The 27,108-nt window shown below is 43.8% G+C and overlaps 1 protein-coding gene across 2 annotated transcripts in view; it reads left to right on the top strand.

Annotated features, from left to right (window-relative positions):
* The window catches only part of TFB2M (transcription factor B2, mitochondrial), a 55,624-nt gene that overhangs the window by 6,314 nt on the left and 22,202 nt on the right, over positions 1-27,108 (top strand). Inside the window, exons 2-6 of one of the 2 annotated variants that reach the window (XM_068232087.1) lie at positions 3,840-3,888; positions 15,064-15,302; positions 15,945-16,328; positions 17,196-17,284; positions 18,366-18,519. In XM_068232087.1, coding sequence (XP_068088188.1) covers positions 15,986-16,328; positions 17,196-17,284; positions 18,366-18,519 — 586 coding nt within the window. In that variant the 5' untranslated portion in view covers positions 3,840-3,888; positions 15,064-15,302; positions 15,945-15,985. The remainder of the gene's footprint in view (positions 1-3,839; positions 3,889-15,063; positions 15,303-15,944; positions 16,329-17,195; positions 17,285-18,365; positions 18,520-27,108) is intronic. The other variant, XM_068232088.1, reaches the window with a different exon arrangement.

The raw sequence follows: 27,108 nt of genomic DNA, 5'->3' as shown, positions 1-27,108 counted from the left end.
CAGACGCTGTTTCGGGCTGAAGAGCCCTTTATCAAACTGCTCACAAGTGTGACACACTCCACCACCTTAAATACACACCCACAGAGTGGGTGGTGACATCGGCGGACCTGATGGGGAACTTAGAACATATCTAGATAAGAAAGCGCACTCACCATACACTGTGTGTTTCAAAGCGCCGAGTGGAAACCTCACTGCGCGCTGTCTCTATGACGCTGGCCAATCAAAACGGCTGCCAGCCGCCGGCCAATAGCAAAGGAGCACCAGCGCCGCCCAGTGTGACGTCACGATCAACGTGCGTCCACACTGAGCCCGATCGCTGGTGCTCCTTTGCTATTGGCCGGCGGCTGGCAGCCGTTTTGATTGGCCAGCGTCATAGAGACAGCGCGCAGTGAGGTTTCCACTCGGCGCTTTGAAACACACAGTGTATGGTGAGTGTGCTTTCTTATCTAGATATGTTCTAAGTTCCCCATCAGGTCCGCCGATGTCACCACCCACTCTGTGGGTGTGTATTTAAGGTGGTGGAGTGTGTCACACTTGTGAGCAGTTTGATAAAGGGCTCTTCAGCCCGAAACAGCGTCTGTTACTGCTGTAACAATAAAAGAGCTTTGTTTACTTTTGGTGGTGCTGACCCATCTGTATTGCTTGGACATTGTGGTCCCAAGAGACACTGGGACGGGGTCGTGGCACACCTACCTATGCTAAGGTGCTCCTCACTTCACCTACATTGCAACTGAGAGTGTCTCTGTGGGGTTTAGCACTTAGCTTTCTGATGGCGGAGACCACGATGGCGGACACCTTCTTTTACAGTGAGGCCCAGGCCTCTGAGATATTGGCTTTAGATGATGGAGAAGTCGAATTTCTACAAACACCTGATGTCAGAACTTTGCAGAAGGAACTGGAGGTTGTGAAGAAACGGAGGATAAATTTACATCTCCATGCTAAAACCCTGGGAGAATACTGCAGGGTAAGGAGAATACCACGAGCTATGAGATCGCAGATAGCCCCTTTAATGTTTCCACATGATGTGACTTTTACTAAAACATGGGAGTGTATCTGGAATAAAGCATCATTTGACGGGATGCTATTGACCATTGCTCGTATACATAAGGAACTCCCGGTCCTGGATACTAAGATCGATTTCCTGACCTCTCAAATTAAAACCAATATGAATCCTAGTGAATTCATACAATATACTGAGGTGTTGGTTAAAAAGATGGAAGAATTTACAAAAGCTGTTCAAAGTGAGAAAAGAGGAAAATTTGTACGGGATTCGACAGATTACAACTCTGGCTATGTCTACTCCTGGCAGAAACAACCGGTCCCGAGACGCCCGGGGCCCAGAGGTGGTAAGCCTCCACGGGGGCGCAAACCCAGGGTACCCGGTGCAGGCTCTGGGGCGGACCCTGCGTCCGATACGTCTGGTGCTGACTCCAGGGATCCATCCCCAAACTTGGGAGCAGGAGGAGGACCAGGAGGGGCGGACGGAGACGCAGGAGGCGTCGGGAGAGGCAGACAGCCTTTGAGCCCCAGGGTGCTGAGACCCCGGAAGTGAAAAAATCTCTGGTTGTTAACATCTCCTCATATTCCCTCACAATGGAAGAAATTGAGGTCTTGGAATTGGGCTTATCCTATTGTCCTACTAATTTTCCCAACTTCTTTAATTTGGATCAGGAACTTTTTCGTTTTTTTAGGTCATTAAAACTTAAACAATTTTCTCCACTATACCATCATTTGCCAGTAGAACAGTACCAGTGCCTGGACGTTTTGAATTAAAAACCTTGGGACTTAGAAATCGGAGTGATTTTGTGCCTCCTAGTCATCCTATTATTGAGTCCTATATCACTAAGGTACAAGAGGATCTTAACCGACTAGAGGTGGACTTTCATCGGGGGTCTTACAAGATACAATGTAATTTAACCCCAGCCCAACGGGAGGCATTGGGAAAATTACAAAAGAACTCTGCCATTACGGTCCGCCCAGCAGATAAAGGCGGAGCCGTTGTGGTGATGGACACCACGATGTATGAGACCGAGGTGTTACGCCAATTGGCTGACACCGATGTGTATGAACAGATTGGTTATGATCCCGTACTCTTGATTAGATCTAAAATTGATGATATATTAAAATCTGCATTGCACTCTGGTCTGATAGATGAGGGCTTATTTAAATATCTCAGGGTTGATTTCCCTAGCACTCCGTACTTGTATATACTGCCCAAGATTCACAGGCGGTTGGAGAGGCCTCCGGGGAGGCCGATAGTAGCAGGGATTGGCTCAATTTTTGTCCCTGTAGCCAAATTCCTCGATGGCCTTCTCCAGCCGCTTGTACAGAATCTTCCCTCTTATCTACGTGACACGTCCATGTTCTTGGATAAACTTAGGGGGCTTGACTTTGTTGGGGATGTGTACCTGGTTACTATGGATGTTGAGAGCCTCTACACCTCCATCCCTCATGATGGGGGTGTGGAGGCTGTCGATTGGTACCTCATGGTGGAGGCTGACCTTACATTTGAACAACGAAAGTTCGCAATTAAGTTGTTGGAGATTGTGCTGAAGTATAACTATTTTTCTTTTGCAGGTGTCTTCTATTTGCAGAGACGTGGTACTGCTATGGGTTCGAATGTGGCCCCCTCCTACGCAAATTTATATATGGGGCTCTATGAAGAGGCCTTCGTGTATACTAATTCCCTCTTTCACCAGCACGCATTGTGCTGGCTTCGTTTTATTGATGATATATTTTGCGTATGGAGGGGGCCACTGAGTAGCCTGCATGACTTTGTGGCACAATTGCATCACTCTTGTCCATTTGTGCGTCTCGTGGTCCATGCTGACAGGACGAGTGTCCCTTTTTTGGATGTGTTGGTCTCTCTTGGTGACTCTGGGGTGACTACCGATCTTTATGTGAAAAGCACGGATCGGAATTCGGTGCTCCATTTTGATAGCTTTCACCCCGTGGGCACCAAGGAGAGCATTCCACACAGCCAACTTTCACGTGTTTCTAGAATTGTCAGCGATGGATCTGTTCGAGAAACACGTGGACAAGAGATGGTCAAGAAGTTTAAGGCCCGGGGCTACCCTGACCGATGTTTTAGACCTAGAACCAAACGATGTGCAGGGGGTATGGGTGGTAGATTGCCTTTTGTCTCTACTTATAATGTGTGCAGTGATGCCATTACACATAGCATCCGTAAACACTGGCACATTTTGAGAGATGGGTTGCCTGCCATACCGGAGTTCAGGTACCCACCCCTTATGTCCTTTAAACGTGCTCCAACCGTTCGTGACAAAATTACGGCGGGTACAGCAGTGAGGACTAATGATGGTCGACGAGGAATGTATCCGTGCCTCTGTTGCCACATGTGCAATAATGTCATCAGAGGCAAAACGTTTTCACACCCCTCCCTCTGTGCTCCTATGCAGATTAATGGGCTTTACAACTGTGATTCAACATATGTGGTGTATATGCTTAAGTGTCCATGCGGCCTTTCTTATGTTGGCAAAACTACACAGCGTCTTAAGGACCGCATATCATCACATAAGTCCAATATACGGAATCCACAGTGTAACCTAACAGTGGCTGAACATTTCCATATGTTCCGTCATGCTGTGTCTCAACTCAGAGTCACCGTTATTGATGGGGTGCCAGTTAGCTATAGGGGTGGGAGCCGGGATAAGGAACTACTACGTAAGGAGGCATATTGGATAAGGAGATTGGGTACTATGGGTCAAGGCGGCCTTAATAAAGAATACGACCTCAGATTCTGTTTATGATTTAGATGAATGTCCTCCAGCTGTGGTCGCTCATCATCTGTATTTATACGTTTTTCTATATCTTTATAGGTGCTCTTCAATTGTTTTTACTTGGACACGGAGGACCTGCTGGGGAGGAGTAAGTTTTAGATTTGTATATTTAAATTATGTATCTTTTTGTTTACATTACAGCTTATGCTGTCCTATTTTGCACGCTCCCTGCCTGTGTTTACAGGGGCGGTGTGGTGTTGCTATGACACCGCACGCCTCCTCCTACACCTTGTGGCAACCCGTGATCGGGCTCAGTGTGGACGCACGTTGATCGTGATGTCACACTGGGCGGCGCTGGTGCTCCTTTGCTATTGGCCGGCGGCTGGCAGCCGTTTTGATTGGCCAGCGTCATAGAGACAGCGCGCAGTGAGGTTTCCACTCGGCGCTTTGAAACACACAGTGTATGGTGAGTGTGCTTTCTTATCTAGATATGTTCTAAGTTCCCCATCAGGTCCGCCGATGTCACCACCCACTCTGTGGGTGTGTATTTAAGGTGGTGGAGTGTGTCACACTTGTGAGCAGTTTGATAAAGGGCTCTTCAGCCCGAAACAGCGTCTGTTACTGCTGTAACAATAAAAGAGCTTTGTTTACTTTTGGTGGTGCTGACCCATCTGTATTGCTTGGACATTGTGGTCCCAAGAGACACTGGGACGGGGTCGTGGCACACCTACCTATGCTAAGGTGCTCCTCACTTCACCTACATTGTGTCACTGCAGTGACAGCGGAAGTACAAATAGAGGGCGCTGTATTTGAACTTCCGCTGTCACTGGAGTGACAGAAAGTTATACGCGGATGCCGTGATGCGGAGAAGATGCCCGGGACCAGGCTTCAGGTAATGTATGGGGGGGGGGGGGGGGATCAGAGAGGGATCTATCTGTTAGTTGAATCTGATGGCAAATCGACCAGTGTATGGCTACCTTTAATCCTGAGTGAGGGCAGGTCTAATCTCCTCACCTGCATTTACAGTGGTTGCCTGAGTGGTAACCCTTGTTTGTGTGTGTGTGTGTGTGTGTGTGTGTGTATATATATATATATATATATATATATATATATATATATATATATATATATATATATATATATATATATATATATATATATATATATATATATATATATAATCACCGTTTATCATTTACACATAATCTTATGCAGCTGATCCGATCTGACTTCAGTCAGAGCACTTGATCTGCATGCTTGTTCAGGGGCTGTGGCTGAAAGTATTAGAGACACAGGATCAGCAGGAGAGTCAGGCAACTGGTTTTTCAAAAGGAAAAGTCCATATCCTCAGTTTAGGTTCCCTTTAAAAGGAACCAGAGCTGTGAGACCTATGGAAGCTGCCATATTTATTTCCTTTTCAATAATACCAGTTGCCTGGCAGTTCTGCTGTTCTTTCTGGCCAATAGGGTCTAAATCGCAACCTGAAACAAGCATGCAGCTTATCTTGTCGTATTTGTCCAACATCTGATTTGCATGCTTGTTTAGGGCCTCTGGCTTAGAGGCAGAGGATCAGCAGGACAGCCAGGCAATGTGCATTATTTAAAAGGAAGTAAGCAAGTCAGCCTCCATATTCCTCTCGGGTACCCTTTAATAGTATATGGGTATATTTGGGCTTGCTGCAAGGGGTGCCGTTGCTAGATCTAGTCCATGACAGCATCACCCTATGTAGATCAAGGTGTGAAACAAAATCGGACACTTTGATCTCTCCAGCACCATGCTGCACCGTGTTATGAAATGATGCTGATGCATGTGCAAGGGGTGAAGCTAGAGCATACAGGTTGGCAACAGCCCTGCCGCCCCACCCCCTGATGTGAGGAGATAGAGATCATTCATCTCCCTGCTGCTGCACCAATCTCTCCATCACCCACATCCAAACTGGTTTTAAATTTGGATTCTAGTTTAGCATGAAGTTGATTAAGAGGATAGATTAGTATTATGTCTGTCAAGAGCCTTTAAAAGTTTTCCAATCTTTCCTGTAAGGCTGGACTCTTGAGTCAGAAGGTTGGGTGGAGTTGATGCCTTCAATTGTTGAAAATGGTGTTGAAGGGAACCTCAAGTGAGAGAAATACAGAGGCTGCCATCTTCATTCTTTAATAAACAATGCCAGTTGCCTGTCTTTTGTGCTGATACTCTGCATCTAATACTTTTAAAGGGTTTCTGTGGTTCTTTTAAAAAACAAAAACTGACACTTACATGGGGCTTCTACTGGCCCTCTGCAGCTGTCCTGTCCCCGCCCCTTCCTCTACGATTCTCCGTTCCCTGCCGCTGGTTACCGTCCAATTATTCATCTAACTAGACGAATGCAACTGCGCGGCCGCGCGTGTCTCTAGGAGTTTACGGCGCAGTACGAGAAAACTTGGTACGACGGCTGCGCAGGTGCTGTTGCATTCGTCTAATTAGACAAATATTTGGATGGTAACCGGTGGCGGGGAGCGGAGGATCGTAGAGGACGGCGCGGGGACAGGACAGCTGCAGGGGGCCGGTAGAAGCCCAAGATAAGTGTCACTTTTTGTTTTTTAAAAGAACCACAGAACCCCTTTAACCTCTTCAGGACAACAGGCTTACACCCCCCTAGTGACCAGGCTATTTTTCACAATTCAGTGCTGTGCAGCTTTAATGGCCATACAACTTACAAATGAAGCATACCGCACACAAATTAATCTTACCTCCTTTTCTTGTCACACACAGGGCTGTCTTTTGGTGGTCTCTGATCGCTCCTGCGATCGTTAGTTTTTTTTTTTTATATTTATAAAAAGGTATTTAAAAAAAAAAACAAAAAAAAAAAACAACCTTATTTCCTTTAATCCCCCCCCCCCCCCCCGCCTCAATTGTCCCTGGACAGCGATTGGCCCTACATCCTATGCCTACAAGGCATAGGACTGTGGCAGAGATTAGATTGTGAGCGATTTTGAGAGACAAAAAAAGTTAAGTGACAAGGCTGTCACTTCTACAGCCCTGCGAAAGATCAACAGCACTGTTTACATTTAAAGGGACTCAGAGCTGAACAATTCAAGATTTTATACATGGGGCTTTCTCCAGCCCCATCCGCTCCAAGCGCTCCCACGCCGCCGTCCTCCGCTGCCCGCAGCTTCGGGAACAGGGTCCCATCACTGAAGTCAGTCGCGGCCAGCTATGTAGGAGAAGTGCATCCTCTACGTATCTCTCCAGCGGCTAATGGAGAGACACACAAACGGCGCGCTTCTCTTACGTTAGACTGACGGAAGTGCGGGGACACCGTTCCTGAAGCTGCGGGCAGGGGAGGACAGCGACGTGGGAGCGATCGGAGCGGATGGGGCTGGAGGAAGCCCCAGGTTTGTATACAATCTTTTTAATTGTTCAGCTCTGGTACACTTTAACCCCCTGTAGCTATGGTCACAAGCATGCTAGCCCGCGATAGCAGATTATTTCCAACAGGTCTGATCTGATTTCAGTATATTTCCTGATCGATTTTGTGTACAAGTGACCCATCTCTCGCCTTTTTCTTGCTGCTGTGGTACTAAAATAATGGTGCAGTTTGTTTTGGATCTTCCAGGCCTAACAGTGCAGCACAAGATGATACACCAACTGCACATGTCTCAGAAACAGCTGTTGATCAGCTGATTTGGAGACCTGAAAGTTCTATTGCGCTTGCACAAAGTAAACACAGGACTAGCATGATGACTGCTAGGACACACTGACAATCTTAGGCCATATCGACACCACAGCCGCACAATTTTCTTGAGAAACTGAAGTAAAACAAAGTATTGGTGCATTCGGTTTGACCACTGAGCTGGAGATGTAACCGAGAAGAAAGGGAGGAATGAGTACTGAGAACCTCAGAAAGATCCTTTTTAGAACATGGAGGTAAACTGAACTCTTTGCTCTAATGCTGGGTACCACACTATACAACTTCCCGTCCGGGATGAAAGTGTATATTTCTGGCATGTCTTCTCTGCTCCTGATCAATAACTGGATTGATTTTGTGAAGTAATAATCAGAAAATCGATCCCATTATCTATTGGGAGCAGTGGAAATGTACACACGATACAATTTTCTGTTAGATTATCTGTTGATTGGATGGGAAATTCCATTGTGTATACCCAGCCTGTGAAAAGCTGTAAAGATTCATAGACTCTTCATATGCCCCATTTTGACTGATATCTGCCATTTATGGGCTAAAAAGGTGTGTTTGTGAGGTCCATAGAGACCACTGAAGAGTTGAACGCAGACCTGTGTAACTATGAAGTTTATGCAGAGGCAGTAGGGTATGGCTTGGGGCCTGATCAAACAAATTTCAGTGCTTGTCCCTGAGAACTTTGTAACAAGTGAAAACACCTGACTCTAAATACAACACATTGCTACACCTTTACAGAAGAGGAATATTTTAAAACTTTTATTATTGACTAAAAACAATTAAACTGTGTGTAAGATAATTGCTTTATACACACTCTGGGGGAGGATAAACGTATATACCTTACATATGGAGCAAATGAGCAAATGGCTATTCTGACAAATAGCCCAGACTAAGGCCGAGTTCATTGTGGCTTCATCAGGTGTAAATATACAAGTGCTATACGATATAAATTATTTAATTTTTCAAGAAAACAAAAAATAGGTATAGCCTCACAGCTATATAGACAGGCTAGATAACTTTGTAACAAGATCAAAATATGCACAAATAAAATGAATACTGTGTAGTTCTTGTAGATGATGCTAATGATTAAGGGCTCATTCACACTATGTGCTGCGCTGTCAGTTTTGACGCATGCACATAGTGTATGATCCACATGGCAACATGAAAGTCCATAGACTTTCATGTTACCATTCACACTACAGGTGTGCGTTCCCATGCGTTACGATGTAACGCTTCTGGGGACATCAAATTGCACAACGCACACGTTTCCCGACCTGCCGGCGTCTGCGCTCTAGCGCTCCCTGACGTGCATTCCGTGCGTTGACCACGCAAGCACGAAATCGTGTTCGTGCTTGCGTTGTGTAGTGAGAATGAATCCTAAAACATAGTCGTTTTTGTGTAACAAACCTCTGTTGCACCAGTTCTTAGAACCTCATGTCCTTTTCAGTAAACTACAGCTACTTGCTCGCTCTGCCAGTCTGATCCATTTATATGGGAGTGCAGGAGGATGAGTGCTTGCACTTTCAGCTGAAACAATGTCACCCTGATATTTCTACCAGTCTGTTATGCAAAGTCCCCTGACTGTTGCAAAAAATGAGCAGACAGCAGGTTGTAAGAGTAATGTCATAACACCCCCCCAAGCTCAGTAGTGCAGGGAGCTGCCACTGGGTAGATGTGTCATTAACACATTCTATGGTAAGTAAAATTATCTCACCTTTGCTAAAAGACACTGAATTATATGATGAATATTGCTATGTTTGCCTACTCTTACCAAGAGCAGGTTAGTAAAGATGATAAGCTTCCAGGCAAAGTAAAACAGTCTAACCTTTTCAGTAAGGTGTTTCTTTTTCTTTTTTATATTGTTTCTTGTCTCTAGAAGTTCTTATGTTACAGCTAATCTGTAGAAGCAGAAGTGAAATTCTATAGTTTAAAGGACCACTATCGGAAAAAAAATTAACATTTAAAATACATGAAAACGCATAAAAAGTACATTTCTTCCAGAGTAAAATGTGCTATAAATTACTTTTCTTCTATGTTGCTGTCACATACAGTAGGTAGTAGAAATCTGAAAAACTGACAGGTTTTGGACTAGCCCATCGCCTCATGGGGGATTTTCAGGGTTTTCTTTATTTTCAAAAGCACTTGGTGAACAGACGTTGCTCAGTCCAACTGCCAGAATAGTGTGAAAACAGGTAGGGCGCATGGCCTGCATCTTGTATAGATCCTGTCCAGGGAGTGCTTTTGTAAAGAATAAATTAAATACTGAGATTCCCCCATGAAGAGATGGACTACTTCAAAACCTGTCAGTTCCGTCAGATTTCTATTAACTACTGTAAGTGATGGAAACATTGGAGAAAAATAATTTATAGGTAATTTTGCTCTGGAAGATGCATACTTCTTATTTGTATGTGTTCATATGTATTCTAAATTATACTATTTTACTATTCTTTAAAGAGCAACTCCAGTGTGCTGAATAATACATTTTCTGTGTAACTAATGTAAATATATGGTACAATCGACATTTGAAATTTAGTGAAGTGTGGTCCGGTGTTAGTCGAGGAGAAGAAATGCAGACATCAAACCAACAAACGTTGATTCTGGTGATACCTTTAACGACTAACTGTACATGGTTTATTGCAAGCTTTCGAAACGTTAGTTTTTTTTTTTTTTCTTCAGGCATTTTACAGAACTGGATCAGAACCGTACAATAAGATGTATTGAATCGCCTACAGACTTGTATGACAATATGTCATGACGTCACACAGTTGTACCCCCTTTGAAATGTAAAAAGACTTCCTCAGTGTTCTAATGAACTATACAGGTAAACGCACAGAATAATAAACTTCTCTCAGCCAGATAGCAGCAACATTCAGAAGTGTTATGCTGGGAATACACGGCTCGATTTACAGTCATTTAGATGGCTCGATTGATAATTTCCGGCACGTCCGATCTCCCGCCTTTCCATGCTCGATTCTGAACGGGAGACCATGGAAAAAGATAAGAAAAACGAGCGAAAGATAAGAGAATCGCCCGCAGAATTGAGCACGGAAAACGATCGGGCGCGGAATTGAGCGCGGAAATCGAGCAGTGTATTCCCAGCTTTAAAAAGTCCACCAGTCTGAAAAGAAAAGACAAAAAAACTTTGAAAGGACAGAGGCCAAATGCATACATACTCATGAAACTAGGCTTTATGTTCAAGCCTTTGTTTAGAGTCTGAAACATCTTTGTATATATAAACTCTGCCCAGGCATTTTGTGCACTAGCTTGCATACAACACATTGGATGAAGTACATGTGTATGTATGTATCTATGTATGTATTGAATGCACCAGCAGAATCCGGTATTGGCAAGCTGTCTGTGCATAGTATGTGGCGGCAGGTTTTACATCTCTTCTGCCCACAGGAAAATGTGCCATTCTTTTCAGGTGGGAGCAGGGAACTCCAGACCAGATGTTTTCTTAGATTTGCCAGCTGTCTGTAGGCCAGTAGTGGTAATTCCGGGAAGATTTCTTTAAGTCTGCTGTCCTAGTGCAGTGAGGGCTGTAGTTCCCTGACTATCTTCTGAAGTACTCCTAGTTGCTGGTGGTATGTTACTACTAGGGGTACTCTGTTTCCTTTTTCTCTTTGTACTGTAGGAGTTGGGCCCTGGGTACTTATGTGGCCCTCTGAATTTGGTCCCTTATAGTCTGGGGTCTGTAACCCCTGTTCAAAAAGTCCCTTCTGAGGTTATGGAGTTGAAGGTCCCTTTCTCCAGTGTCCAAACAAATGCGGGTATATAACGCAGTACCTGGCTAAAAATTAATGCTTTCTTGGTGTGTGGTGGGTGAAAGCTGTCACTCCTCAGATAAGATGGTCTGCACATACTGTGCACAGACAGCTTGCCAATACCGGATTCAGCTGGTGTTTTCCATATCTGGGGGAACATACACATGTACATCATCCAACGTGGTGTGTGCAATCAAGTTCACAAAATGCCCCGGCAGAGTTCTACATATTGAGGAAACACATCAAACCGTACAGAAAAGGTTAAACATGCACTGCTTCACAGAACTACATTTTAACAAACGTGCCCACAGCATAAAGAACCTGAACATTTCCATCCCAGGGGGAAATTTCCAATTTGGGAAGGAACATCGGACATTTGAATACAAGTTCATGAAGATGCTTCAGACTCTAAACAAAGGCTTGGACATAAAGCCTGGTTTCATGAGTATGTATGAATTGTAACACCATTTGACCTCTGTCCTTCTCAAAGTTTTTTTTTTTTTTTTTCGTTTTTTTTCCTTGTCTTTTCTTTTCAGACTGGTGGACATTTTAAAGGACTTCCGAGGCCAAAATCCGGGCCCAAAACATAAAAAAAGTTAGCTACCTTCATGGCTTTGTAAGGCACGGAGGACGCCGTCCGCGCCCTCCGTGCCGTTCCGCCTGGTCCCCTCTGGTGAATAGCCCCCCGAAAGGCTGCGACCCCACGGTCCGGGTCGGCATCTTCTGCCCCTATAAAGATGGCCGCCGGAGCTGGCCACGGCTGCGCAGTCCGCATAGCCGCTACTGCGGCTGCGCAGCTCTAGGGCCAACCCCCCGATCACGTAACAGGCAGCGTGGATCGGAGGGTTGGCCCTAGAGCTGCGCAGCCGCAGTAGCGGCTATGCGGACTGCGCAGCCGTGGCCAGCTCCGGCGGCCATCTTTATAGGGGCAGAAGATGCCGACCCGGACCGTGGGGTCGCAGCCTTTCGGGGGGCTATTAACCAGAGGGGACCAGGCGGAACGGCACGGAGGGCGCGGACGGCGTCCTCCGTGCCTTACAAAGCCATGAAGGTAGCTAACTTTTTTTATGTTTTGGGCCCGGATTTTGGCCTCGGAAGTCCTTTAACACTTCTGTTTGTTGCTGCTCTCTGGATGGGAGAGAAGTTTATTATTCTGTGTTTACTTGTAGTGACAAATGCTGCCAGAGCTCATTAGGGCCGGTTCACACGGACGGCAGGCGGCTTCGGGCGACCAGAACCCGTGTCGTCCTGTGCTGTCTTGTCCAGGGGGATGGCGGTACTGCGATCGTCTGCTTCCCATCGCGATTAGCATTTCTCATCCCCGCAAGGGGACATGAAGGCTAGGTGACCCTGGACGTCGCATGTGGCTTCTAGGGCCAGCTGACACAACGTGGTAAATCGGGATCGGAACGCCACATTTGCTCAAATGACAGTAACCGCGCGATGCTAAACTCTCCCATTCACTTGAATGGGAGCGTTTAGCCGACGAGTCCCAAACACTTGGCGGTATACGCCGTGAAGCGTCCGTGTGAACCAGCCCTTAGAACACTGAGGAAGTCTTTTTACATTTCAAAGGGGGTACAGCTGTGTGACATCATGTTAGATTGAGCCTACAGAATCATATACAAGTCTGTATCTGATTCAAAACTTCATATTGTACGGTTCTGATCCAGTTCTGTATAATGCCTGAAGAAGAAACTTAACTTTTCAAAAGCTTGCAATAAACTATGTACAGTGTCATTAAAGGTATCACCAGAATCAACATTTGAAATTTAATTAACTTACCCACTAGCCCGTAAATCTCAAATGTTTTTGAATCGGGGAGGGAAAAAAATGGAGTCAAGCCCATGGATGGCTAAGCTACCTTACCACGAGAAACCGGATGCTGCTCTTAGTCTTCGGGGTCCCCCCTGTTCCCCATCCCTGGTCTTCCTCTTCTACAACTGGCTTTAATCAGTCTGAAAGAGCCCTGCGGAAGTTTGCCAGAGTGCCGATCAGCAGTTCCAAACTGCGCATATGCAGCAAACGGAAGCGCACTTTGTTTCGCTGCACATATGCGGTTCAGAACTTGCTCAGTTCAAAATTGCTCGTTGTCACTGGGTGAAACTTAAAGTGGATCCGAGATGAAAAACTAACTATGACAAGTAACTTGTCTATATATCTTATCTAAAGTTTAGATATATACTTTTTTTTTTATATACCGGTACATTTTTTGGCACGCAGTTTACACAGCAAATCTAGCTGCAAACAGCTTCAACAGTTTCCTATTTGTTTATTCCTATGATACAATGACAGCGGCCATGTTTTGTTTGGCACATTACGCACAGGCAAGCTACAACTGCATCTCCAGTCTTCAGCTCACTTCCCTCTCCTGCTCCCTCTTCCCCTCTGCCTCTGAAATCTATGACTAGTAACCTCCGCCTCCTGCCCAGACTGAGCTCCCATAAGCCCTTGCTACAGGGAGTGCCAAGGCACTTTGAGCTGTGAGCGAGGCTTGTTTAGTTTATAGGGAATTAGGCCTGGAACCCACTGAAATCCGCAAACGCAAAACGCAACCGCTAGCGTTTTGTCTGAGCGGTTTGCAAGCGGATTCATGCGCGTTTTCGTTCGCGTTTTGCAACAGTGTATTTTTTTGCTCAGCAGTTGTGTAACGTTTTGCGTTTTTATCCTGATTGGTCCTGTGAATTATTTTTAATTTTGTTACAGTGTGCTGAACCGCAAAATGCTAGCAAAACCGCTCAGTTTAGGTTTTGCTGAGCGTTTCTGCTAGCGTTTCAATACTTTACATTGAAGCGCTAACGCTCCCAAAATGCTGCATGTACTGCGTTTGCGTTTCTGGGAAACGCAAACGCTCCTGTGGAAGTTGCCCCATCCATTAACATCAGCTGAGCGTTTTGGCAAAACGCTAGCGTATCGCAGCGCTGCCAAAATGCTCAAAAAAACGCTCTTGTGGGTTCCAGCCCTTAGAGAGTATTAAAACAAACAAAAAAATAAGTATTAGGCTTGAGGAATGCCCTATAAATTTATATGTAAGGAACACAGTTATGTAATAAGTAAGAGTTTATCTCGCATCCACTTTAAGAGTTTGTGGGCTGATGAGCACCAGCAACGGAATACGGGAGGGACCCCCTCCCTTCCGGGGTGCTTCAAGTAAATCCGAAGTGAGAATGATGCGGAGTCTTCCATATTTATTTCCTTTTAAACGATATTAGTTGCCTGGCAGCCCTGCTGTCAGATCTGACAATAATGTCAAACACCTGATCTGCATATTCTTGTTCAGGGTCTATGAATGAAAGTATTATGCTACGTACACACATGCGACAACGATCGTTCGTTAAGAACGACGAACGAACTTTTAATTGATGAAAGAACGACCTAAGTAAAGGTAGTTTTAAAATGTGTGTAACGATCTGATCGTTAGAACGAACGTTACATCACAGAAAGCAACTATTGCGCCTGCGCATAAAAATGAGAAGTTCCATGGAGAAATAGTGAAATGCGCATGTCAAGCCTAGTACGAACGATCGTTTCCAACGATGTACTACTTTTGCAAACGATCGTCGTTGGTTAAAATCCGCCGAGACAGAACTTTCTTTTGTAGCGATTTGGCTCGTTCGTCGTTTGCCTTAATAGTCGGTGGTTCGTTTTTTGTAACGATCGTCGTTGGTAAAGATCGGGGAACGATCGTTACAAACGACTATAGTCGCATGTGTGTACGCACCTTTAGAGACAGAGGATCAGCAAGATAGCCAGGCAACTGGTGAATAAATTTGGCCGCCTTCATATTCCTCTCACCTCAGGTTCACTTTAACTCCATAAAGCTTAATCTTTTAAAATTTGTCAACGGATTTTTTTTTTTATAATTTATTTTATACTACCATTCTAGTCAACTCTGCAGACAAGAGCGGAGGAAGCACATTGATGAATCGAAATGGACGGTTAACCGCTTAAGACAATATGGATGTCTGCAGTTGCAATAGAATGGATGGGGTTTGACTGCAAGAATTAGTGGCACAGCTGGAAAACATGTCTATTCAAATTCCTGGAACAATGCACAGCTGCTACAACACAAACACTTTCAGTTTCTTGTGATCTTACACAGTTCAAGTACGGTAATGGATAAAGGTAATAAAATGTGATACCTAATGTGTCTTATGCCCCATACATACGCTCAACTAAGGACGCTCAGTACAAACGAGAAGACAAATTTAAGCGATAAAAAGATATGCCTTGACGTGCACACAATAATAATACACACCGCACAACAAAACAAGCAACTTCCTTAAAAGACGTGCGTTTACCATATCGTTAAAGCTCCACAGCGAATTCTCTTCACCATAGTCGATAATAGTACATAGTAGGACAATCGTCTTGATTTGTGTACACATTAACAGTTTGCAGACGTCCTCTCACCATCTTTTCCAAAATCAATCCGACAGCCGTAACGATTCAACCTCTTCTTATCTGTCGTTTGCTGTTTATCTGTCATTCTCGCTCAGTCGTCTACACGTGAAGACTGTCGTTCAATTTTCCCAAAACATTTCATTTTCGCTCACTGTAAAAGACGGCGGTTGAGCGTGTGTATTGGGGTTTTAGGGGATGCTTTTATTTATTAGATAATGGATTTTTACCCCCCCCCCCTTGAATTTTGATGGTTAAATGGTAAATGTGGTTTAAATTCTTTCCATCGTTCTTTGCAGGGTTTTTAAACAAGCCACATATTATTTTGTAGCATACATTTACGTATCTGTTTCTCCTTTTTTACAGGCAGTGCTCTTTGCTTGTGAGATCTCATCATAGTCAGTACAATGTCTTCACTCAGTGGAGCTAGACTGAGTTTTTGCTTATTGCGTCCATCAGGGGTGTCTGGGCTGTTTTTTTGTAGACAAGCTCCCAACATAGCAGATCCAAGGACTACCAACCCAGGAAGACATTCATACTCAAGACCAATGTCTGCTTTTGCTGGTCAGAAACAAAACAAACATTTTTCACCAGACTTACCGGAAATTGGTGAAGAAATTCAGATAGTCCAGTCACGCAATAACTTACGCAAATGTATAACAGACCCCAGTCTAGTGAACAACATCTTGGATGACTTTGTTCGTCTGGAAAATGATACATCCTCCAAAATCATAATGGAGTGCAACCCAGGTACTATCTGAACTGTTAACATCTATGATTGCTAATAAGACCTTGTGTTTTGGATATCTGAATCCATGTATCTTTTTTTACATGTTTAAAATGGTGTGCAAACTCAGAATCTTCAGGTTGGATGCATATAAATTTGCGTTTTTAAAATAGAAAGTATTTGCAGTTTATTCAGCTTTATGTGAGCAAAAAAAGATCTCCCATGATGCATCTTTGCTGAGTACACACCAATTTTTTCAGATGACAGAACAATATAAAATCCAATGTATAAATTAGAAATGTGAATTGGGAATTTCATAATAAATATTCTAACACTACAAAATGAATGTAAAAATACCAATTTTATATATAAAAAAACACTTCTTAAAATTTATCTCAAGTTAAATAGTAGGTAAAGGCTAATACAACTACTATAACCGTGTAACCATGACCAATAACTGTACAGAAGGAATAGATGTAACATGCTCTTTCCACCTCTCAAACTTCCTCATTGTTTCCCCAAAGGTGGTTGCTGCACTGAACAATAGGGGAACTCAGGAACTCGATAAATTTGACTTTCACTATTAAAAGTATATATCCATGGAAGTACTAATCATTTTGCAAAGGAGTTCACTAGCGGTAACCCTGACTTTGTATTTATTACACTGTGTGCACAGTTTCTGTCTAGACCTGGGATGTGTTTTCTTGAAAAAAAAGTTTGGAAAATGATTTTATAGCATTTGTGCCAGTATGGTGACACACAGACTAGCACTCTGATATACAATACACTGCAACCTACCTCAGACTTTATGTACACTTTTTTTTAAAGCAAGTGAATACTTTTATTTACAGGAAAAAAAACCACGCTAAAATGTATTTTTCTTTCTTTAGGACCAGGAGTTCTCACCCGGGCTTTTCTGGAAGCTGGCTATAATGTTGTAGCCTTGGAAAGTAAAGCAGAATATCTTCCTTCTTTAAAGGTATTTTTAATTACATATTTAGTTCATTTTGAAAGTAAAACATAGAAAGCTACTGAAGAAGATGTAAACTGTGAGGAATACAAAGGCTGCTATCTTCATTATCTTATAAAACAATGCCAGTTGCCTGGCTGTCATACTAAGCTTTAGGCCAGGGTCACACTTAGCAGATTCGCATGCGGTTTCCCCATAGCATGTAGTGAAAAACGCATGCAGTTCTGCTAAGTGTGAACCTAAGTGTGAACCAGGTCTTAGGCTATATTTTTGAGTCCCATCTGTAGCAAGCCTGCAGCCAGTAGAGTCAGAAAACAGTCCAAGCATCTAATCTGCATGTTCATTCTGGCCCAGTGACAGCTGCATTCTCCACTCAATTGTATTCCCGCAAATTCGGGTTCAGCTGTCACTCATTGTTGGTGAATCGGATGCATGCTGCAGAAATCTGCAGCATACAATCCATATTTATTTCCTGCAGCACACCGCATCGATCCACAATGGCAAATCCGCACTCAGTGCAAATGACTAAATTGATATGCATTGGTTTCAAGTTCCATTACGAAAAATCGGGGTACGAATTTGCAGTTAGTGGAAACGGGCTTTAACCTAACCAAGGATTGATCTTAATTCCAATCAGCAGTAGCTGATGCCCACGAGAAATCTATTCCTTTTTTCGAGTAGATATTTGGGGGGGGGGGGGGGGGGGCGGTTGTATGTGTGGCAGATATTGTGGTGAGACCCCTTCCACAGTGTGATGTCCTGACAGTTTGCTGTCTGTGAACCTCCTTTCATTGTGGGAAATGACAGCTTTTTCCAACTGCCAAGCAAGCGATATCTCCCTCTGTGCATAACTCTCAGTAGCGAACATTCCATACTAATCACTTAGCAGAACTAAAGATCTCACCACCAGTGATACATTTCAGTATGTAAATCAGGGAGATTTTTTTTTTTTTTTTTTTTTTATATGAACCCTCCCATAAGCGAGGATCGTACTTTATTGTGCCATTGGGGGTTGGGGTGAGACTCGCTATTTTTGAGCCATGGCATTTGTTTTCTTGTTTCCATGGCATTTGTTTTCTTGTTTCCACAGAGACTGGAGGAGAGTACAGCTGGGCAGTTGAGGGTTTTCCACTGTGATTTCTTTAGGTTGGATCCTTGGTCTGAGGGAGTTGTCAAGCCTCCTTGTATGTATTCTGCGGCCTTGATGGAACGCTTGGGCATTAGTGAGGTGCCCTGGGCTTCAGGTTTGTGTCTTTGTCTATTTCTTCTTTAAGAAACAAAATACTTTTAAGTGTTACCGGTATATCGTGTTTTTAAAGGTCAAGGTATGTCCCAAATTGGTTTGTAAAGCTTATGTTTCGGCCTCACAGCTTGCAATGTTGTGCCATGTTGTCTTTGACCCTGTTGGCTCTCATTTCTATACATCATGACAGCAATGTTGGGTAAATGTGTTCAACTGTGCCATATCCATATGTCGCTTTTGTAGCAAATCCATTCTGACATGATCTTTAATATGGTGATCATGAATATGGTTTCTGCTTGAGCTCACTAGCCAGTTGTGCCTATTTGGATGAATATATTTGTCCAGAAAGCGCCACTCAGAGGCAATCTGGATGAATATATTTATCCAGCGCTGTTGCGGCGGGTGCGCGCTTGTTTCTGTCTAATCAGGAGGCATCTTGATGCATGTCACAAAATGTAAAAAAAAAATAAAGTACTTCCTGGTAACTTCCAGGAGAGTGCTTATCGCCACTTAGTGGCCAAAAAGTAAAGTAGAAGAAAAATATACACATTTAGTACAGCTTGATTAACCCTCCCCATAGCTAATAAAAATAAAACTAGTTAAAAAAAAAAGCAGTTTAAAAAAAATACATAAATATTTACCTTAGGGACTAAACTTTTTTTAATATGTATGTTGTGACACAAAACTGAAAAAATGCACCTTTTGTTTCCAAATTTAATATTGATGCCATACATTTTACTGGGGAAATATTTTAAATGCTGGAATAACAGGGACAAATAAAATGTGTGGGTTTTAGCACAGTAGAATGTTTTTATATCAAAACTATAATGACCGAAAACTGAGAAATAATGATTTTTCCATTTTTTTTCTTATTTCCGCTAAAATGCATCTAGAATAAAATAACTCTTAGCAAAATGTTCCACCTAAAGAAAGCCTAATTGGCGAAACAAATAAGATATACATTGTTTTGTTGTGATAAGTAGTAATAAAGTTATTGGCGAATGAATGGAAGGAGTGTGGGGAAATTGCTTCATTCCTAGAGGTGAAAACCTGTGCGGGCTGCAGTGGCTAGAATTAAAAATCTTGCTTCACTCAAATCAAGAATCCTTAAGACCCATGGCAGTAATAGCAACTTGCATTATCTGTCTAATTATAATAAGATACCTTAGAGCAGGGGTGTCAAACTCAAATACAAAGTGGGCAGTAATTGTACACTGGGACCTAGTCGCAGGCCAACCTCAATGTCTACTGGCCACCTGCCTTCCTTATAAAAGTTCTCTGGTGTCTATTGGTCCTCCCTCCTCTATACAGTTCCCTGGTGTCTAGAGACCCCCACCCTCCCATATACAGTTCCCTAGTGTTTAGTGCTGTCTGCCTTCCTCCCCATATGGCTTCCCTGGTGTTCTAGGGCTTCACCTCCAATATTGCTTCCTTGGTGGTCTAGAGTGGCCATACATAATGCAGGGTGGGGAAACCACTGGAGTGCCAAATGTAATGGCTCCGAGGGCCAAATTTGGCCCGGGGGCCAGAGTTTGACATGTATGCCTTAGAGCTTTGACTTCTACATGTATGTAGGTGAAATCTAAAATTTCAGTTCTCGGTCTTGGCTTTTGGGACTGCAGTCACCAGAATTGGTGAGTGTTGAAGTGAAACTTGGCACAATATAATCAGGGTTGGAAGCTTATGATTAACTTGCGGCTTGATTAGGCTTTTAGTTATTCATTGACTTTACAATCTGTTTAGCTCTATTCAAAGTCATAGGTCAGCACCCCACCAATTCCATCTCCTGTGGATTGATATGGAACTGGAAATGTAAAGGTGGCCATACACTGGTCGATTTGCCATCAGATTCGACCAACAGATAGATCCCTCTCTGATTGAATCTGATCAGAGGGATCGTATGGCCACCTTTACTGCAAACAGATTGTGAATCGATTTCCATTACCTGCTCCGCCGGCGCGAGTCCCCTGGTCTCTGCTGTCGTCTTCTCCGGTCTGGTCTGGTCTCCGGCATGCTTCACTTCTTCCTGCCCGGCAGGAAGTTTAAACAGTAGAGCGCCCTCTACTGTTTAAACTTCCTGCCGGGCAGGAAGAAGTTAAGCATCCTGGAGACCAGACCAGAATAGAGAAGACAGCAGAGACCAGGGGAATCACGCTGGCCGGAACAGGTAATGTATACCCGCTGTATTGCGTCGGTCGTCGGGCATTCGAACGCCGCTAGCGACTCACTCCCGACCCGCCGGCGATCGAGAGAAATCTTCCGCATGGACCGACGATCGATTTTGGATGGAAATCGATCGTTCTGTCAGCGGTGTGCGCGGCGATTTCACAGCCGATTCGATCACTGTGATTGAATCGGCCGTATATCGGCGGGAAAATCGTTAGGTGTATGGGCCCCTTAAGATTAAACTATCACCTCGAGTACTTGGAAACGGTCATTTGTGAAATTGGGTATAGAAGCTTCATATGTGGCTCATGCACATAATTGTGCATTGGAACATTGCACTGCTCTGTCAGGTGACTGACAGTAACAGTAATTAACACCTGTAATGCAGAGACTGCATGCATAAGCAGCAAATCTAGCTACTGCCATGTATAGAGAATTGTTAGTTTTTCCTGATTTCACGAAGCTCTGTCATAATTTTGGATGTTCTAATTTGAACTGTAAGGTGAGAAGAACACTTCTACCTTAGGGCCTACTCTCCTTCTTATTTGTCAATAAAAGCATATGGCGGTTTATCCGGTGCTTGCCACTGCTTTCACTTTTTATGAAAAAACCCAGACGTTATTGCTTTTATGTGAATAAATTGGCCACTTAACCATCTTAAAGAGGAACCAGATTAAAAAATGGAGAGCCTGTAATGTAAGGCCCTGTTAATGTTGCCAGGATCGGTACTTTCTCATGCCTTTAAAGGGACTCCGAGCAGTGCAAAAATTATGGAAAGATGCATATCATTTTAAAGCTCTCTTTCTCCTCTTTCCAATGATCTATAAACCACTGCCCTACGCCTTTTAGTTTTCGCTATTTTCGCGCCCGAAATGGCCGCGACTTCGATCTCGAAAATAGAGAAAACTAAAAGGCGTAGGGCGGTGGTTTAGGTGTCGTCAGAAAGAGGAGAGAGCTTTAAAATGATACCCATCTTTCCATAGTTACATTGTATTACACAGGACGACACTTTCCCCAGTGTCAGCAGCTCCATTCAGCAGGATGGAGCTGCTGACTTTAGGAAAAAGTCGCCCTGTGTAATACAATTACACAGGGCGACACCTAAATCATCGCCCTACGCCTTTTAGTTTTCTCTATTTTCGTGATCAAAGTCGCGGCCATGGCAATTTCAATCGCGAAAATAGCGAAAACTAAAAGGCGTAGGGCGGCGGTTTATATATCATTGGAAAGAGGAGAAAGAGAGCTTTAAAATTTATATGCATCTTTCCATAATTTTTGCACTGCTCGGAGTCCCTTTAAATTAGAGGTCTAAAACTCTGCCCCCTCCATCGGTGAAACCGCCATGGTGGTCTTTTTCTAAAGTGATTTGAAGTTGTGGCTGCTCCCACCTGTCGCCTGGACCCATCCCTAGCTCCCCAGCCACGGCCTAGTAGGCTTTTGCTGAGCTGGGGCAGACCGTGGCAACGCAGGTGAGGGTGGCTAGAGCTTCAGATAAAAATGGCTGTGGAGGTCTTGCAGGGCTAACGAGTGGGTACAAAAATCATCGGACTCCTCAGTTTATGAAACCTCCAACTCCTCCACTCTGACTCCACAGTGTTTAACCATAAATCACAAGATGTGCAGATCGGCTATACCTATACTTACTGTATTTATTATACTCTTATCACTTTCTGTTTTCAAAGTTTGTATCAAGTCTGTTTGCTGAAATATTGATCATTGCATCATCATCATTGCAGAGTATACGATCATTGCATCATAAGCTTTTCCATTTGGCCCGTTCTGCAGAGGTGGAAAATCTGTGTTTTTCTGGACTTGCTGTTCCTCTCCCCTTTCATCCCTTCTATACCCCAGAATAAGCAATCTGTCAAAGCATTCACTCCCTTTGAGCTCTACAGTTTACTCATAGAACATTAATATAAAATAGCTTTTTTTTTTTTTTTATTTGTTTACACTGAAAAGTGAATTAGGTACTTTATTACAAGTACTATCCACCCCTCTTAATAAAACCCACCAGTTGCAGAAAAAGTTATTTTCTATAGATGAATAACAAATCCAATGGATATCCCCTGTGTACACTCAATGGTCCCTTCCAAGTTTTCTCCAAAGAGACAGATTTTCATCTGATCTATAAAATAACTTTTCAGTATTGAACAACCGAAAAATATCAAGACGTCTGTAAAAGAGTAGTAGCAAATTTCTCTTGGGTATTGTCTTACTTGCTGGGGACTTAAAAGTTATTTTAGCGATGACCTGTCAAAATCTCTCCTGTAAGAAAACTGAATTGAATAGGGTCCAATGGGTTTAAAGGGAACCCGAGGTGAGGGACATGGAGGCTGCCATATTTATTACCCTGTAAACCGTACCAGTTGACTGGCAGCCCTGTTGATCATGTGGCGTAAGTAGTGTCTGAATCAAAACCCCGGAATAAGCATATGGCTAATCCAGGAAAACCAGAGCGGAGTCAGAGTACCTGATCTGCTGCATGCTTGTTCAGGGTTTATGGCTAAATGTATTGTTTAAAAGGAAATGTACAGGATCTTCTCAAAAAATTAGCATATTGTGATAAAGTTCATTATTTTCTGTAATGTACTGATAAACATTAGACTTTCATATATTTTAGATTCAAATACACACAACTGAAGTAGTTCAAGCCTTTTATTGTTTTAATATTGATGATTTTGGCACACAGCTCATGAAAACCCAAACTTCCTATCTCAAAAAATTAGCATATTTCATCCGACCAATTAAAGAAAAGTGTTTTTAAAACAAAAAAAGTCAACCTTCAAATAATTATGTTCAGTTATGCACTCAATACTTGGTCGGGAATCCTTTTGCAGAAATGACTGCTTCAATGCGGCGTGGCATGGAGGCAATCAGCCTGTGGCACTGCTCAGGTGTTATGGAGGCCCAGGATGCTTCGATAGCGGCCTTAAGCTCATCCAGAGTGTTGGGTCTTGCGTCTCAACTTTCTCTTCACAATATCCCACAGATTCTCTATGGGGTTCAGGTCAGGAGAGTTGGCAGGCCAATTGAGCACAGTAATACCATGGTCAATAAACCATTTACCAGTGGTTTTGGCACTGTGAGCTGGTGCCAGGTCGTACTGAAAAATGAAATCTTCATCTCCAGTCAGTACTATGGCTCTCCAAGCATCTCCATGAGCAGGAGATAGAGAATCACTAGTCAGGTGATGAATATGTTACAGCCAGAACCCGAAGTCTGTTCACTTCTAGTTCTTGCCAGGCAATGTGTGAGGTGGTCTGGTTACTGCAAGTTTCAGTTGCCTTCATGAAGTTATTCTTTATTCCTCGACTCCTCCGCCTGCCCCTTCCTCTCGCTTCTGTCTACAGGGAGGAAATATACTGGGCAGCTGGTCCCGTGCCCTCTCCCTCTCTGCTGTGTGTGCATGTGGTGTCTCTGGATTTTATTGCAGTCAGTATTGCTGTACTCACTGCTGTAAAACGGGCTGCAGTGTAAGCTGGAGACACGGCATACGCCCATACACTGCAGGGAGGGAGAGGCTGCCCTGTATATACCCCCCCCCCCCCCCCGCAGACACATAACAGTTGGTCTCTAGCTTCTGCTTCTCATATTGGCCAGCCAGAACTCCCAAGTGGCCAGACTTCGGGTTCTGGATGTAGCAGATACAAGGAAAAGATATAATGCCTGGTACTCACCGTGGAATTTCCCATCAGATAGATGGGTCGATAGATAATTTCTGACAGATCCGATCGGATTTCCAATGTTTTTTTTTTCTGAACACGTCTATGAAAATCAAACAGAAAAACAAAACGGAAATCAGATCGGGCCTGTCGGAAAATATCTATTCGACCCATCTATCTGAGGTTAAATTGCATTGTATGTGCCAGGCTTAAAGGACAACTGTAAGGAGAGGGATATGGAGGCTGCCATATTTATTTCCTTTTAACCACTTTACCACCAGTGGTGTGTATATCTATGCTCCTTTTAACACCCTTTCCCCACCAGGAGCGTAGATATACGCACCCCTGTCGCTACCGCCGCAGTCCGCGCTCGTGCACGCCACCGCCCGCTCGCCCAGAGATCAATGAACGGGAAAAAGCGTTCCCGTTCGTTGATCTAAGCACCCCAGCAGCGCGATCATTGTGAAAAAGTTTCCCAGCCTCATTGTGCTTCCTGTAAGCGTACTTCCGACACTTACAGGACGCATTCACAAAAAGTTACTGTGGCCATCTTGTGGCCAAATATTAAAACTACATCCAAAAACATTTTTCATACATAAATACCTTGTTTTACATTATAAATTAACTCATTACCTCCCACACTCTCCAAATTATTATTATTATTTTTTTTTGGTAAGAAAAAAAAATTACAATTAAAAAAAAATACATAAATAGCTACCCTAGGGACTGAACTCTTTAAATTTTTATGTCAAGAGGGTATAACACTGTTACTTTATAAACTGTGGGCTTGTAATTAGGGATGGGTGCGAAACTGAAAAAAATGCACCTTTATTTCCAAATAAAATATTGGCGCCAAACATTGTGATAGGGACATAATTTAAACGGCGTAATAACCGGGACAAATGGGCAAATTTCATGGATTTTAATTACAGTAGCATGCATTATTTAAAAATTACAATGGCCGAAAACTTAAAAAAAAAATTTCCCACATTTTTTCCTATTTTCCCATTAAAACACATTTAGAATAAAATAATTTTTGGCATAATGTCCCACTTAAAGAAAGCCTAATTGGTGGCGAAATAAACAAGATATAGTTTATTTCATTGCGATAAGTAATGATAAAGTTATAGATGAATGAATGGAAGGAGCACTGAAAGGTGAAATTTGCTCTGGTGCTCAAGGGGTAAAACCCCTCAGTTGTGAAGTGGTTAAACAATACCAGTTGCCTGGCATCCTGCTGATCTATTTGGCTGCAGTAGTGTCTGAATAACACCAGAAACAAGTATGCAGCTAATCTTGTCAGTTCTGACAAGAATGTCAAACAACTGATCTGCTGCATGCTTGTTCTGGGCCTATGGCTAAAAGTATTAGAGGCAGAGGATCTGAAGGATAGCCAGGCAACTGGCATTGTTTAAAAGGAAATAAATAAGGCTGCCTCCATATCACTCTCATTACAGTTGTCCTTTAAAAAATGTAAGACCCCAATCCTTTCTCCCCACACAATGCCTTCGGCACATTATTTGAATAAACTAAGAAGTAAGTTACAGCATATCTGCAGGTAACTTAGTGTTAGCTAATAGAAAGGAGGACAACAGGAAGTACAGGCAGGAACCATGTTCTTGGCAGTGAGGTATGACAGACCCGTGGATTAAAGGACAACTGTAACAGTCTACCGAGCGGCTCGGAGACTGAAGGTGGGGTGGAGCTACGCCCCCCAAGCAGGAGATCTCCTGCAGTAGCCGGCCCCAGGACTTGACACCAATTGGCGTTAGGCGGTCCTGGGGCTGCCGCTGTGGTCACGCCCATTGGTGTGACGCGGTCTTAGGGTAGTTAAAGAGTACCCGAGGAGATATCGGGGGGGGGGGGGGGCTGGGGGCTGTATGGAGGTTAGGGCCAGCTGATACACAGGCATGTTCCCTGCTGCATAGCATGCCTCTGTGCCCCCACTTGCACTGCTCTATCACCCCCCCTCCCATTCAGCTTGTCAGCATCTCAAGGGGGAAGGGGCATTTCATGCAGGTAAGATATTGCCTGCTAAACGCCCACTGGGGGCATTCCTGAAATCCTTCCCCAGCTCAGCAGCTCTGCATCATAGTAATGCCAGGCATACTTAATGTTCCATATCTACTTGATGCTTTCAATCTTACATTACTCAAAATAAGATCAGAGATTTGATCTAATACTGACCGCACCAGTGCTGCCACTGTTTTTTCTGTTTTATGTAGTACCAGCAAACCTGCTTTTTTTTTTAAATTTTATTTTTACCCCTAAGTGTTGCCCAAGCTCCGTGGCCACACCCACCTGTGCAGACTTGGCCTACTCCCAGCTTGACAGCCGTGGCCTAATAGGTGGCTGCCGAGCTGTGGGCATACCATAGCAACGTGGGTTGGTGTGAACACAGGACTTGAAAAATGCTTTAGACAAAGCAATGGTGGATTTGCCGATGGGGAGAGCGAAGCTTCAAAAGAATACTGATTTACAGGCGAGTGGGTGGGGTTACTGTCCGTGACACACACCGATTCTAGTAGAACTTAGTGACCCTGAGGGGGTACTTGCCTCTAGAGGGGAAAGCCTCTGGATCCTAAAGAGGCTTCCCCATTTTCCTCAGCAAAGGTGATCCAGCGGTGGGACCCCCAAACGTCTGCTTGTCGCCTCTGCATGCCAGCACAGTAGCAGCTTTCCACTGAGGCGGAAATAGACGAGCCAGATCGGATCTGCTCTTCTGCGCAGGTGCAGTAGATGGCCATGGTGGAGGTGGCTTG

Source organism: Hyperolius riggenbachi, chromosome 4 (genome assembly GCF_040937935.1).
Source record: "Hyperolius riggenbachi isolate aHypRig1 chromosome 4, aHypRig1.pri, whole genome shotgun sequence".
NCBI classification, from domain to species: domain Eukaryota; kingdom Metazoa; phylum Chordata; class Amphibia; order Anura; family Hyperoliidae; genus Hyperolius; species Hyperolius riggenbachi.
Note: the sequence above shows the minus strand (reverse complement) of the source record. Positions and strands in the feature narration are given on the sequence as shown.